At 38.9% G+C, this 16,404-nt stretch overlaps 1 protein-coding gene across 6 annotated transcripts in view; it reads right to left on the reverse strand.

The window, feature by feature from the left end:
• Positions 1 to 16,404, reverse strand: part of CARMIL1 (capping protein regulator and myosin 1 linker 1) — a 190,269-nt gene that overhangs the window by 38,846 nt on the left and 135,019 nt on the right. For all 6 annotated transcript variants that reach the window (XM_038129660.1, XM_038129661.1, XM_038129663.1 and 3 more), the window contains 7 exons: positions 15,783 to 15,876; positions 13,437 to 13,535; positions 11,609 to 11,737; positions 11,215 to 11,346; positions 7,132 to 7,307; positions 5,020 to 5,107; positions 2,319 to 2,468 (listed from right to left, as the gene is read on the reverse strand). In XM_038129660.1, coding sequence (XP_037985588.1) covers positions 2,319 to 2,468; positions 5,020 to 5,107; positions 7,132 to 7,307; positions 11,215 to 11,346; positions 11,609 to 11,737; positions 13,437 to 13,535; positions 15,783 to 15,876 — 868 coding nt within the window. The remainder of the gene's footprint in view (positions 1 to 2,318; positions 2,469 to 5,019; positions 5,108 to 7,131; positions 7,308 to 11,214; positions 11,347 to 11,608; positions 11,738 to 13,436; positions 13,536 to 15,782; positions 15,877 to 16,404) is intronic.

Raw genomic sequence — 16,404 nt, forward strand, 5'->3', positions numbered from 1 at the left:
GAGAAGGACTTTGGGGTGTTTGTGGATGGGAAGCTCAACACGACCTGACAACATGCACTCACATGCCAGAAAGCCAATTGTATCCTGGGCCATATCAAAAGCAGAGTGGACAGCAGAGTGAGGCAGGGGATTCAGCCCCTCTACTCTTAATCTTGTGAGAACCCACCTGGAGTGCTCTGTTCCAGCTCTGAGGCCCCCAGTTTAAGGACATGGACCTGCTGGAATGAGTCCAGATGAGGCCATGAGGATGATCAGAGGGCTGGAGCACATCTCCTATGAAGACAGGCTAAAGGAGCTGGGGTTGTTCAGCCTGGAGAAGAGAAGGCTCCAGGGAGACCTTACAACAGTACCTAAAGGAGACCTGCAAAAAGGCAGGACTTTTTACAAGGGCATGTAGTGATAGAAAAAAGGAGAAATGGCTTCAACTGAAAGAGGGTGGATTTTGATAAGAATATTAGGAAGAAATTCTTTACTGTGGGGGTGATGAGGCACTGGAACAGGCTGCCCAGAGAAGTTGCGGATGCCCTGTTCCTGAAAGTGTCCAAGGCCGAATTGGATTGTGCTCTGAGCAACCAGGTCTAATAGAAGATGTCCCTGTCCACAGAACATGATCTTTCATGTCCCTTCCAACCCAAACTATTCTATGAATTCATCTATTTATCTGTATATTTTTACGGCAGCAAGTGACATCATTTGCAGTTAGGATGCAAAAAGCAGCTCCCAAATATGGATTACAGTTTTTAATAAATGGATTCTTTAGCAGTGACTAAGATTACTGTCTTATGTTTATTTGATGCTTCACTTTCTTCAGAAATTAGATATTGATGAGAATCTGGGTCACAAAGGTATTTAAATCTCTGGGCAAGATGAGGGTGAATGAAGAGAATGAAGACATATATACACTTCTGAAGATAAGTACAGTTAGCACCTAATAAATATATTTTTAGAGAGTGTAAGCAGCATCACATTTCCATCATTTTAATATGGCCAAAGTGAAAGATAAAAGTGGAGTGATTTGATGCTTTCATATAACCATGGTGATATGAGATAAAAACAGGAGCTATTTTTCACATTTTCAGTACTACTATCCTTAACAGGCTGCAAGAATAAATTTAAAGGCAGAGTGTGGGGTGCCAAAACAAGCCTTAAGTTTTTCATATATGAAGCCAGCATGCAGAAGCTAACTTACACGTACAGTGTTCAGTTGCCACATATTTTACTGGGATGTCTCTCTCATAGGAGCTAGGGCTCAAAATGATTACTGAATGTTGGCCACAGAAAGCTTCTGGAACGTGATAGTACCAGTGATGAACTAGATGATGTAATCAACACCACAAACCTCACAGGGATTTGTGATGCTCAGACAAATATTGTCTCAAACCAGCTCTCAGTGAAACAGGAGATTTGGAAGGGAGAGAGAACCTATTTTAAGCTGGTATTTGCAATGAAGGTGTGCTTTTGTTTTACAGATAAATGAGACCAACAGATAGCTGCTGGAGCTGGCAGCAGCCCTGCTACTCCTTCTCCTGTGCTGTCTGACTCTGCAGTACTCTGTTGTTTGAATCAACAAACGTTCTACAAAAAGCTGCAATCAATTTTTCTGCTATCCTAGCTTCTGGTGAAAGCACATGGCCAAGGAATCAGGTAGGAAGGTAGAGCAGAGAGCTCATCCCTTGCAGGAGTGACCACCTATTTGACTAATTTGTAATAGAAAAACACTTCCTAAAGTTCCTGTCCACAGTATAATTCCCCAAGAGACTGAGTTGGGTGGATAGGAATTTGAGATTGAGAACAGTTGTATTTGCAATCATGTGGGTTCACATCTTGTAAGGATGATGGTATGGCACACAGCCATCTTTATAATAAAGTCACACATAAATCAACTTCTGTTCATGGTCAATAACGTAACTTTCAGGCAGAAATATTTTTTGTCACAGGTGAAAGGAACCCAAGTAGAAGGAAGACAAAGGCAGAAACCAACATGTTGTCAAGGATAGCATGGTCCAATTTATTACCTCAGCTGAAGCTCTGTGAAACTGTGCCCCATGAAAGAGGCGTTTACTGTACTAGCAGTGTATGCAAGGGAAAGGCCCTTGAACAGGCACGAGGAAAGAAGTGAAGAAAAGGGAAAAGCTTTTTTTCTGCTGAACAACAAGATGCAGTTCAGGCTAAATCTGCCAAGCTAACATTTACTTCTTCTAGAAGCTAATTCCTAACTTCAGTTTCCTGATACCACAAATTTGCTAAATGATATTCTGAAAAGCATCTTCCCTCATCACCTGTGTGCTTAACCACAAAAGCTGTGGAATGTGTCTTACCATACAAGTGTCCAGATCCTCCAAACGTTCTATCTCTGTCAACTCCTCAACCGTGATCATAGAGCGTTTAGTGGGCTTTTCTTCAGCTAGCTCAATCTCCAGTGATTCCTGCTGTGGAAGTGGTTTGCCACGTCTGGTCAAATGGTCAGCCTGGAGATAAAGACAGGAACGCACCAGTCAAACTTAAAAAAGACAAAGAGAATCCAATCAGAATTTCAGCGATCAGAAATCCTGGAAGACCATGTATAAAAAGAAAGCTCAGTTATGTTGGTTAGTCCTCACACTGGGTTTGTCTTAAAAAGAAAATAAAAGTGTGGAAGGGAAGCTTGAACCATTTTTTAAAATTCACAAAGACATGTACAATATCAGGCAATATAATTTTCATAATTATTCAATGGCCAAAATGTTATAATCTGCTATTCACAAAAAACCACAGTTTTAAATACTTCAGCTCTGTTTCACTGAAGAAATAGATAGGGAAAAGCTGTAACAACAGTAAAGTCTGTTTTTAGACCTGCATAGCAAAAACTGCTACCTGGACCACAGAGAATGTTATAGAAACCATCTGCTAAAAGCAAATATTTGACAATCAGCTGTCCCAAATCAGTTGCTCACAGAAGTCTTCAAAGAGGCAGCTAGGGAGAACTGTAGTCCACTGCTTCACATCAGCACAATGTGGCACAACCAGTGGATTGCTGTTTTGTTAGCCATCAAATAGGTCAACAGATGACCTGAGTTAATTATAGCTCATTTAGTCTGCTGTCTACTTAGGAAAAGCAACTGGAGAGCTGCTATGAATTTATCTTCAAGCATACTAAAATAGCTGCAATAATAATTAATGCTAATCGTCATCTCATTAGGCCAACTGAGGTCTTGTCAAACAAGGTTTATTTTTCAGAGTTGCCTCAAACACTACTATGCCAATGCAACAAACACAGACGTTTGTGGGTGGTTGAATTAGTAGAACATGACACTCCAATTTAAGGAGCTGGCTGAGAACTGCATCAGTGCATTTAATATTTGCTGTATGAAGAACTAACTAGCTGCCAGCTCTCAGATTGCAGCTGTCAGTTGAAGATTAACAGTGTCAAATTAGACAGGAGTTTCTCTAGCAGCATTTTTGAGATCAGTACTCCTCAAGGTTTTCATCAGTGCTACACCATCTCAAAGAACCTAGAGCCAACAGAAACACAGCAGAGTTAAATGGTGAAAGGGACATGTAGGCCAAAATGGATCACAAAGCAGATCAACCCAACCTAAAATGTACAGTTATTCCTCAGCCACCAAGCGCACTGGCAATTAGCCAATTTCACAGTCCTGAAAAGCAGCAAGTATCCAGAAGCCTTTAGTGGAAGGGAGGTTTAGCAAACCTTGTCCTAAAAATGAGCTGCCACTGAAACTCTGACAAAAGGAAGGAATTCTTATATTCTTGGCTATGTAAATACAAGGAGTGAGGAACAGCAGGGAAATACCAATTTCATTCCTGGGGACTGTGTTGGTTAAAACACTTAAATAGTCTGTATGGTTCTGGAAACCACAATTTTAAAAGTGACTTCTTAAACAGCTGGAAAAATTGCAGAGGCTTTTCAGTGAAGTGACTCAAAGGCTGGAGAAAATGACGTACTGTGCAGGAACCTGGGTATGTCCAGGTTGTGCAATACCACTGGACAGACACAGCCCAGTCACCGCTCATTCCAGCTGAGCCTCCTCCAGGACAAACTGGAACTCATTCATGTGGTCTCTCCCACAGCAGGCTGCTGCTGCATAGCTCCAGATAGCAGAGGCTGTACCTTTACACAATGCTGCTCTGTATTAGAAAGACGCATGCTCAAGTAACTCAGTCTTCTATTAAAAAAAAGGGGGGAGGGGGGGCAGAAAGAGTGATTTGTTTTCTGTGTGTGAGGACTTTCACAGGGAGGAAACAAAGAGAAATAAATATAGTTCCCTTATCTTGAGAGAAAAGCATCTGAGAAAAAATCATGACTGCAAGTTGAAGCCAGAGAAATTTCAATTAGAACTGATGAGCAACTTTAATCACAGCGACCACCCACTAAGTTCTTTAAAAAAAGAGTACTGGATTGTCCTTACAAGCCTTGTTGGATTAGAAGCAAAACATTTTTTCTGTGGATACACAGTTGTTTATTTCTTCTACTCCTGATGAGGCAGGTACCTCTACAATAAATATCTGTGCCTCCCAACAGCTCAGGACCTTCAAGTAAGAGTGCTTCCTTTCCTACATTCCGATTCATTTCTCTTCAAACTTGATACCTCAATTTCTGAGGTAACCTCAAAACGTACTCATTCAGGAAACAAGGTGCCAGCAGTACCTGAAGAATTCTAAGAATGAAATCTTACCTCTCAGTTCATGAGCAACCAAGCCTTGTACTTTCATCTTGATAAATACTAGGACTGTTCTTAACTAACAACTCAATACTGCATTCTGACGGCATTTTAAGTTCTAGATCTGCCAACAGCTCACAAGATAATAGGACAAGTATATAACACATCTCTTCCAAGGTTGCATCTTTCCTTCAGCAAAGAGGCAAGAGCCCCAAAATTATATTTCAAAAGATGTCAGGATGTCAATGAAAATAAGACCAATTTCAAAATAGAGCTGTCAAGGGAGAAACTGAACAAGTTATGAATATAAATGGCATTGTTGAGATCTGATATATTAGGTATCAACCAAGAAAAAACTCACCAGTTTGTGGTGGCAGTGGGAAAGTGCATCCAGGATTTCATCTACAACTCGGTCAGACAGGAAAGAAGCCACTGTCAGCTTTACTTCACTGTGTGAGGATTAAAAATGAGAGAACTTCTTAATTCACGCAGCAGATTTTCGGTTTTATTACACATTCAACAGTGTGACGATTATCCACTGTGCTGTCATTTTATTTGAGGTAAAACATTAGAGGGTGTCAGGATACATGACTGCAGGTTTCAGAAATAAACTCATGAATCACACAATAAACACAGGAGCCTCTGTACCATATTTAACCTGCTTCTAACAGTTTTCCATGAGAGTAAATGAAAACATCTGGGTAAGAGAGCCGAATAAAAATAAGAAGTGAAACTCAGAGAGGAATACTCTACCACTAAAATCAGACAAACACACATCCCAGATGAATGGGATTAGGACAGTGCTGCCTATAGAACAGTACTCCACTGAACAACTACAATCCATTAATTTCCTCAATTCTTTTCTGTGTTGATCATCCGGTAAGTGCACGTGTACAATGTGTACAATGCTATTTCTTCAGCCAATGCCATCACAACTTTGCTTCCTCTTTTACTCCAGGTAACCACTTTCTGTCTCAAAAACTTCACATCAGCCATTTTTCCACTGCACAGACATACGTGGAATACCACCACACCTACACACTGAGCTTAGGCTGCCCTAGTAACTCCCCCTCAAAGAAACATGTACCTTGAATTGCTCCCTTGGGGTTCCATCTTTCGTGACAGCACCAAATGATCTGGCTGTGGAGGGCAGCTGATGTGGAGCTAACAAGCATGACTGCCTGAGCTGCAGCCCAAAGCTCCACCTCTGCAGCTTCTGCTTTCAATACCAACTCTTTCAACTGGCATTTGCCAGCAAGTGGCATGATTTTGGTTTATGGTTTTTATATGTGGTTTTTATATATGGTGTTTTTATGTACAGCTGTATTGGATTAACAAAGCTGTTTCTATCTGGGGCTAGCATTACTGCTGCAGAGAGCCTGGAGAAAAAGGTAAGGAATTCATTGGAAAGGCAATGTAATTCATAGGGAGGTAGAATGGTGGCCAAGCCACAGTGGGAAGAGAATGCGAGTGAAGGAATCTCCCTCAGCTACCAAAATTAATTTCAAATAACATAAGGCAGGAAATATCACAGTGTGGCACCCTCACATCACTGACAATTCCATCTTCTGGAACTGTAGAAGAGAACAAGTAGAAGAGGCAGTATTGTTATCCTGGGGCCAAGATTTATTTGATAGGACTGAAATGAAGAAAACTTACTCCCTGAATCATTTTAAACATTCTGAAGGTATAGTTAAAGCCTTTAACACCTTTTCCTGCCTATTTTGCTGTGCTCTGCAAAAACTGTTTCCTTCCTCCTCAAAGATACTAGCATCTCAACGCAAAATGCTATGCTTTTCAAGCATCAGGCAGAAAGGAACTGAAAAGGTTTAAGTACAGTTTAATCACATTATACTGTGTAAATATATTCTCTGGTATATATTCAATATGAAAAAAAAAAGTAAAAGGTCAGGTAAAAGCCTCTTTTTTTTTTTTTTTACAAGACAAACTAAGAGTTATTTAGGGTAATGGTTTCTGCTCCAGGTTTGTGGTTTGAATATCCAAGTTTCCATTTTTTAAGTACGTCTGTCTGCTGTGCACAGCTCCCACACAAAGTCTTAAAGTGATTGCTCCAGCTATAGGACAAGACCAAATGTAACAATAGACAAAGCACTGCTACCACTCAAAGCAAATTGTGTCATTTCCTTCTATTACATTAATCCAGTGTTAAGTGAGAAATTAAAGCTTTTTTTAAAAAGGATCAGTCATTAAAATGTTATTTGCATACCACAAAACAAATTTTTCATTAAATAAGAGAGCACATGCATTCATGATCTTAGTTAACATCCCTAGAGATTCCAAATATATGAATCTAAGTTCCCAGACCTGTAGGACAATTTCCTGCTCTCTGAATGCTGCAATATACTTTCTTGTGAGTCACAAAAGCATTCCAAAATTCTTCTACTACACAAGGACACATACACACAGCCCAAAATCCAAATTCCAATTTTGCTAGATTAGCCTCCTAAAGTACCTAATTTTATTGAGGATATCAATTCCAGATTGCTCCAAGAGGACATTTTTTACAAAAGTGCGTGGGATGGAAATCTTCTCAGTGCTGGCCTCAATGAGGTCTTCACGGATGCGAGCCTTCTTCATTACGTTTGGACAAAGGTTTTCTGCTGCATCCACCATAGACTCAAGGAGTGTCTGCAGCACAGTAAGCAAAAAATAGCATTAGATATTGGGATTTAGTTTAGTTGGGTGGTGACAGCATTATTCTGTCGAATACGACACTTTTAGACTTGTAGTTTTTACAATTCCTCTTCTGCTTTCCAATCTATTTTGCATCCAGCTGCAATATAAGACATTTTAGAAAATAAAGCTTTGAGAATCAAAACACTTGTTCTGAAAATGACCCGCAACTGTACTTGTTTGCCTTTTCAAATATGAAACATTTACATCTCTGTGTGTTGAACTGTCAGAACAAATTAGCTTCCCTTGTGCACCCACCACTGCAGCGGATGCTCTGCTGCAGCTGCCTTCCCTCTAAACTGTGCCCTGAATCACCAATTTTCATCAGTGCTCCAGACTTGCCAATTTGTAAGAAGCATCAGTAAATGAGGAAGAGAGATCCTGAGAACTCAGCAGGCTGTAGATGGCTGGAATATACCAGCTGAATATTAAGAAGTAGCTACAAGCATGATCTGCACTTGGCATGCAAACCCTTATATGGCTCTAATCTATATACATATAAATCTACAGCAAACTTTAGATAGAGCCAACAGTTTTTATTCCCACAGAACCACAGAATGAGTGAAAGGTTGGGAGGCACCAGTGAAGGTCATCTAGTCCAACCTCCCTGCTCCAGGTCTCCCTAGGTAAGCTTAGATCTTACCTAGGCATTTGTAAATTGTACAAAAATAAGAAGTACACCCCTTGAAAATGCTATTGATTTCCTTTTTCTTCTCAATCCCATACCACAGGTGAGTGACTGCAAATTCAACTCCATTGTATCAGAGCTTTTTTTCTCTTTGCACAGCCCTACCATAACTAGTAATTTCTTTATGCAGACAATGAGCAAGAAAAAAACACCATTGCTGCATAAAAATTTCAGTGATTCAAAGCAACATCTTTCAGTCTGTAGCTTTTCCAGTCTGGAAAAAAACAACAAAGCAACACGAAGCGGCCACAGCGTACAGGAAAATCCAATCTTTGCATCATTTGATTTAGATTTATAAGGGACAACTGCCATTACAGCTAATAATATATCCTGTTGCTGGGTTCTCAAGATGCCCTTTAAGAACTCTTCCCACACTCCCTCCTTCTGGGGCAACATGACTAATGAAGAGACTTTCAAGCCTCTGTGGCCATATCCCCATGGGGGATGAAGAACTTGAATGTTAGCAAACACTGAGCCAAGTAAACTACTAATGAGAGCTCCTGACACATCCATTTTTTCCATAGCATCTATTCATGGGTGCAATTGTGTAGTTTATTGTGAAAAAATTCCCTGGCCTCTCAAGAGTTACTGATGAATCACAATCATAAAAGTGATAGACTTGCCATGCTGAATTACAATTGCAGTCTAAGCAGGGTCTTTCAAAATGGATCATGTGAAAAAATGCTCTGAGAAGGCATCACTGGGAAGTAGCAGGAAAAACTAGATCTTTTCTGAAATTTCCAAAATCAATTTTTACTCAAAAAACCTGAGAGAATGTGCAATTTAAAAGTCAAATAGAGTTTGTATCTTTTCTTTAATTGCACAACTGAACATAATTTCCTTACTAGTGGATTTTAGCTGTTGATTTCATGTGACCACTATCTATAGAAGGTATCTACAGAAAACTTTGCTCACCTCCTAATTCCATGCCCAAATCTTTCACCGATGGAAAGCCACAGCTACCAATATTGACTGTGAAAGTGCACCCATTTCAGCCACAGGGCTGCACGTACCAGTCACCAGGTGAAAGAAAAGAACAAAGTACTACCCACAGTTAAAGAATCTTAACATTCAGGAGAAAGATACAGTGAGGAAAATGACTAAAGAATGATGATATCAAAATAAAAAATGGAACAGGTGACAGAGCCAACAAACCCTTTGCTCCAGGACAAAATTTAGGAAGAATATTTTGAGCACTTCTGTCATTACAAAACAATCGTGTTTGTATAGGTTCCACTTGTCTTGCTTATTTTCCCTTGGGCCTTTGCTTACTGAATAGTGCATCTCCAGGTTCTGTATGTCCACAGTGTCACCAGCAGGAGAAGAAAAAGGCAAGGGTCTTGCTATAATTTCTCCTCTGGTCAAGTCAATTCATTCCAATATATTGCTTTTCATTACTCTAACTCCTTTCTTCACCCCTCTTTCTTTCCTTGAGTTAAAAAAACATATTTTTTTTTTAAAATCTCTTATTTACTTAAAATATGTTCATTGCCTTTAACCAATTTCCAAACTTCTTTTTAGAATCACACTCCAGTTGCTATGGAAATGAAAAATCAAAACTCCTCTTACAGCACACAGGATTTTTTTTTCCCCCAAAAATTACAAAAAGAATTGTCCTTATGTGAGCTCCCTTATCTATCTTTACAAACAATAAACTGCTTACGACGTTTTGAATTGACCGAAACAAGTATGGGGTAAAAATAATTCTAATCCAGGTTCAACAGTTCTTCCTCCATGCATAGAACTTTAAAGAAGACCCTTCCACTTTTAAGTGAAAATCAATAAAAATGAGTGTTGGAGTATAAAAAGAGCATTATGACTTTATAGTTTTTTGTAAGCCACTTAAATGTGAATGCCATACAGATCAAAAGTAAATGTAAAGTTAGAATGGTGGACCTAAAGTGCCTTTTGTTGTAAATGTGCAGAAGTGTAAATGGAAAACATTAATTCAGGAACATTCCAAATGCTGAAGAGGCTTTTTTTTTTCACCCTCTATAAGACTCTCCAAGATCATCTTATTTAAGTGCATAAGCCCATCATGAAGGGCTGACCTGACTACTCTTGTCCCAATAATACCCCAGAGGTTCCACTGGGAAGAATCTTATGGATAAATCATATCTGCAGAAATCTTCACCTTATTTCATATAATGGGGAAAGGGAGAAACATACTAAAAATAGAGCTCCATTTTCCTCCTCATTAACTTTTTAATTTCAAAAGAGTAATTAGTAATATGGCATTATTATTGTTCTTCATTATATTGCCACTGACTGAAGCATTTTCATGTTTCAAATGAAAGATCAAAGAATTTGAAGATGAAGGTTGTAAAGTGCAGAACACAGACAAACCAGCTTAGTCACAAACAGAAGTTGATCTGAGCTGCCCCAGAGCCATATTTTTAAATTCATGAGCTTCCTTACAGATCCCAACTGTTGTTAAAACTTCTCCACCTTGTCTTCTTCCTGAACTGATACCTTTGCAAATGCTTTATGGCTCTTTGCTTGTTACAGAGAAGAGCAAACATAACTGAAGGTGCAAGTTTCTGAGCAGGAGCTGGCTGAGCACGCAGGTGAGAACACTGACAGATCAATGACATCTATTTCAAGAGCTGAGGTTTGGCAGGCGACTTGTGAGAAGATTTCCTGTAAAGCTGCCTGTACCAGTTTTTTGGGCACTCTCAATACCTACACGTTACCCAAATCAAACAGTAAAGTGGAAATCCTGCATCAGGTTCAAAAGTGACTGCTGAGAAAAAAAACCTGCCATGGAGCCTATAAAAAAGCAGCTTTCACTCTACGAGGACTCCTTAACTACTGAGCGCTTTCCTCCAGGGCATGAGGCTTCTTAGGGTGCTTGAGAAATTCCTTTATAAAAGGCTAAAGGAGCAATTGATTAGTCTTCCCCTTCTAGCAGATGAGAAAATATGATCATAAACAGTGTTTGCTCCTTCTGCCCACTGAAAACATTAAAGCAACTTTTTATTTTATTCCAACTGGGCAAAAAATCCAAATTACACGGCCCAAAGTTATAAGAAACTAATAATGGAAAGATAGCTAGCTTACATACAAATCTACTGAGAAGAAAAATGAAGTGTGGCACATCCGCATTTAGCAACAGAAAATCTCAGATTTAGTTATTTCTGCACGCGAGAGATGGTAACACATCTATCTACAGACCTTAAGTTGCTCGTCCACTACCCTTGTGACTTCTCCAGCCATGGATTCAAGTGTCTCTTGGATTGGATTGGAGAGTGAACCATTTGCTCCTGCCCAAGAAGCTCCACCAAGGTGATACAGATTTGGTAAGAGCTGTAAGACAGGAAGAGTATATTCAGAAAATAGGCTCATCACTGTCTTCAAACCAGGAAAAAAATCAGGAAATTTATTTGGCTGAAACAAAGTCTTCATAAATTAGAATTATCTTATCACTTTAAATACTAGCTATAGTTGGTCATCTGAAGAAAATACTCTTTTGTGACACATATTATTATTTTCACTGCCCAAAAAGAGAAAAGCTGCAAGCACACACAGAACTGTTCTCAGCACTGCCAGGGTGCTGGGGAAGGCTTACTGTTTTGGAGTTCTTAGCATCCCGCATCAGCCGTTCTGCACATTTGACATCCTCCTGTACAGCATCCACACCACAGTTTCTTAAAGAGTTGAGATGATCTTGCACTTTTACACATATTCTGTCAATCATCTACTTGAACAAAAGAAATACAAAAGATAAAACATCAGAACGTTGGTCAAGCACAACCTTAATCCAGTCCAGGTAGAAAATCAATAGTAGTATGATGAGATTTGCAGTGACAATGTAACAACCTGGAAAGGCATGATAAGACCTTGGCAGTATGTCAATACTATTGAAGGAAAGAACTACATCTCATAAAGACACCCCTAAGCATTGCAAAATAAATAAAACTTTACCATCAGGAAAAATAAATGCTGTGGAATATTTCCCCCACAGAAACCTCCAGGATAACTGCAAATAATCAACAAGTTATCCTATTTAAGTGTTACTCTGGTTTTTGGATCAAATTTAATGCTGAAAATGTTTTTGATATACCTAAGACTACTGTCTAAAGGTCTCTGAATTGTTAAGATGTTCAGACAGTAAAAGAAAGCTCTCTTCATTCAACAAACACTAACAGTGATTTCTTCAGTCTAAGCAAAACGCAACTGCAGAGGCTTCTGCAGTATTCTTTTAAAATGTAAATATTCCTAGTTGCAAGGGAATTAAAACTATCAAAGCAGAAGTTTCTATCAGACATTTCACAGTGGGATAAATTGAACTTAATTTGTACCCGCAAGACAGTTCATTCAACATGCTGCAAATGCAGGGCAGGTGGTATATCTGTATCTTACAAGACAAACCACTAGGAATGCCTGACACACAGTCAGCTTTGATTAAGATATATGAGGCAGGGAGATATAATAGTTAAAAGTCTTTATCAGCCCACTTAGCATACATCAGAACCAGCTATTTGACATTTTGAAGCAACATCTGAGTGAACGCACCATCTAATAAAGCCTACAGTTCTAGCATCTTATATCATTAGCAATGAGAACTGAAATAATTTCACAGCATGCTCCTTTTCAGATCCACATGAATCTTTCTCTTCAAAGGGTTTTGGGTGGGTATTTTTTTTACAAGTACAAAAAGCTAATTAATTATTAGACAGTAGAAAGTCTCATTGGGACATCTGGACAGGAAAAAAATACACTCTGGGAATAATAATGCAATTCTATCATACTAGAGAGTCTTTTTCAGCTCTCTTTTAAAAATCCATCCCTATTGTACACAATTTCGTACAGAAATTAGTAACTTTATTTCAAAAGAACAATAAATTACATTTCCTGAAACTTGATGTATATGTGGTTTTGGAGAAAAGCACAACTAAAACCAACAAGCTATAAAAAATTGAAACTTATTTCATTATAGAGATTGTTTACTTGGGGGGAAAAAGTGGTATTGGAACAGAAAAATTACTAGAATAGAACAACTGCTCTTGCAGTTTTTAGTGCCACTATATCTGCATATACCATCTTCTCTCTCAAGAGGTTAGAGTACAATTTCAGGTTCCAGTAACAAAACATTGTCCCAATTAATGTCAATAACACAGGTAGAGGTCAAGCAAACCAAACTGTTCCTGGTTTCAATAGTAGTTTACTTGGTAATACTGTGAGTCTTTCTCTAGATGGTACTGCTGAATAGAAGACCTTCATCTCACACATGCTTTGCTTCCAAATACATTGTCATGGATAATTATTATTTCTTGGGAAACAGTATAACCCACGAGGTACATCTTAAAAGTACTCAAAAGTACTCGGAATGAGAGAGAACTTCCTCCCCAAGCAGATTTTAGGCACCGAGATGCCCATAAACAACAAATTCTCACCTGCTGAGTAGTGCTAGTGACAATGCCTTGCTGCAGGCGATATGCTTGCTCCTGTAGGTACTTCCTGGTCTCATGGTTACGAAGCAAGTAGTTTTCTATCTAAAAAAAAAAAAAAAAAAAAGGCAGATTAGGAAACTGATTTGACTCTTCACATTGTAATTTGTTTTCACTTTTGTGTTTTCAATTTTTCAATTCTGCTGTGTCAGAATTTGGGACTGACAAGAAAAGCTGCCTAATTATTTATCATCTGCAAACTTTATTTTGTGTGCCTCAGGGCTTAATAACCACATCGGCAATTACTAATTCACTCACAAACTAGTGAAACATGGTTAAACATTGGGGGTTTGCCAATATTTTCTGAAAGTGTATTCTATTTTGAACAATTTGGCAAGTTATGCTGACAAAGGATTAGATCCTGGTTTGAGAAATATTTGAAGGGACTCTTAACTGTTAGGTGTTGTAGAGATCATGATGACTCAAGATATTTGATTCATTTCTTTTAGATGTCTTTGGCCTGCTGCAAAGACACAGATTTGAATAGCAGTATGCCTGAAGAGAAAATAAACTATCTAAAAGTGCCTAAATGATAGTACAGCCTCAGTTCACCTGTTGGTTAATTAAAGCTAAGCAGTACAGAAGTGCTCTTTAGAGACAAGTGATTCCTGCTGACAGGCCACCACAGTTGTCACCAGCAGTACACATCCACCATCAGCCAGCTTCATGGCACACAGAGCAACCCCCTAACCCTGCTTTATCAAATTTGGTGAAGCCAAAAACACCTATTAACGAACTGTTCAAGGTCCATTAAAAGTGATGGACCTGGTCTGAAAGAGAGAGGGGAGGAAAGGATGAGTGGAGTAGCCAGCATGTTGTGAGGCTGAGATCAGTGGGGATAGTCGCCTCTAAGGTGGCAGCAGCAGCAAGAACTGCAACATCTGACCATGGCCCAGAGCAAATCCCTAGGTTTATCCAGTTTGCCCACCCCAAGCCAAGTGTGCTGCAGAGACACCAGAGCTCGGGAGGGTGGCAGCTGTGTCCATCGGTCAGTCAGTGCAGTTGTCCAGGTACCAGGCTCAGTCCATGCAGGGAGGCTTGCATCCCTACGTTCAGGGAATCACCTGTGTTGTGTGTTCACAGCATCACTCCTGACACGGATACCTTTTCTAGGAGGTAACTACCTCATGCCGTGTGAAGAAAGCCTGAACCACACATTAAAACAAACTCAGGATCTAACAGTTTTAGCAACCTTGATATGAATAAAAGGAAATGCTCTTTGTACAAAGCGCCTAATTAACACACAGAATCTAAATCCCCGTGGCCAGCAGCTTCCCAGTATTTTTTTCAGAAATGCACCTAACAGTCTAGATATGAACCAGGCCAATTATATTAAATGAGATGTAAGAAATATGTCCACCCCCTATGAATCAGATTTTTTAAAAGCAGAATTGAGAGAATTTTCATGCATCAAAGAAAAAGATATTAACTACCACTACTTCTCCCTGTGATACTCAAATTACTGAAAACAAGGATCATAGACATTTGCTTTTTAATCACAGTTATCTGTAAGAACTATTTATAACATTTTTATGGCCTTACCCTGGCTAAAGGAAAACTCTCATTAAAGAGATGTGAAATGTATGCTTCCTGATTGAGCAGGAGGCTTGTTTGGAGCTTGCAAGATTTACCATATTAAAACTCAGCTGGGAGTTTTATAACTCAGGCAAGTGGAACACTTCAAATTCTGTCAACACCTTTTCATCCAAAAGAACATGCTGGTGCAGTTGCTTACTTAGGGCAACACAGTGTGTGAATTTTATATGTACAATATAAAACACAGGCAGTAAATGTTTTCATCCTCCCTCAAACTGAAGAGCACCCTTTGTCTTGTACGGAGCTGACTGCACTTTTTATGCCGATATAAAAAGTGTGCACCAGTAATTCATTATATTACATTATTACATGTATTATATTGTATTATATTGTAATACAATATATTACAATAATTACAATATTTGGTAATACCCACAGGCACATATGTAACAAACATGCAGTTTCTAACTCTCTCTTTCAAATAGTCAGGCACACAGTAATACCAGGTCTAGTTTGCATTTTTTTAGTTATGATATTCTGACACTACACCACTGCATTCCATCAGCCTTCCCTCCCAGCACTCTGTGGAATAAAAAGCTCTTGCAGCACTTGATTACCACATATATGTCTATGCAAACCAAACAATCCTTGAGTCCAGCACAGAATTCTTATTCAGCCAAGCATGAAGTCTCAGTCACTTAAAATTACTATATTTTTGCTGGTCTTATTTCTGCTCATTGGTGGCATATACAATACCTTTTGCAGTGCCTCTTCTGTTTTCTCAGGGTTTGTTTTGAGTGCTTGGGAGGCATCATTCATCGGTATAGGCATGAATCTCAATGTATAATTCCTGAAGAAAAAAAAATTGATGGTGAAAGTTAATCTAATTACTGTATCTCTTTAGAATTACTGTACTTTTTAATGAAGAATAACCTAGAAGGGAGAAATAAAGTGCATCCAGCTTGTCCATAGAAGATACTAAGAACATATTTTTCACACTTTTAAGCAGAATAGCTGGAAGTATACATGCTCTTTTTTTCTGCTAATTCTTCTTTACTACTAGACAGAGGGGTATATTTTGAAAAACAATTACATGGTCAATGCCCAGTGGTTGCTGATTAAAAACCTAGCTGCCCTCTGCACCTCTGTGCACGAGGTTAGATTATTTTTGTCTATCTAAACAGAACAGGGAGAATCAGTGCCTGATGGAAACTGTATCAGATCTAAGACTAAATGGAAATATTCAGTAATAGACAGATAGCAACAAAGAGATTGAGTTTTAGAAATTTACTATTTAATAACTTCTCATGTTTACAACAACTTGAAGACACTTGCTGAATTTTTAATAAAACGCTGACAAAACAAGCATGCATCTTCA

Source organism: Motacilla alba, chromosome 2 (assembly GCF_015832195.1).
Source record: "Motacilla alba alba isolate MOTALB_02 chromosome 2, Motacilla_alba_V1.0_pri, whole genome shotgun sequence".
Classification (NCBI taxonomy): Eukaryota; Metazoa; Chordata; class Aves; order Passeriformes; family Motacillidae; genus Motacilla; species Motacilla alba.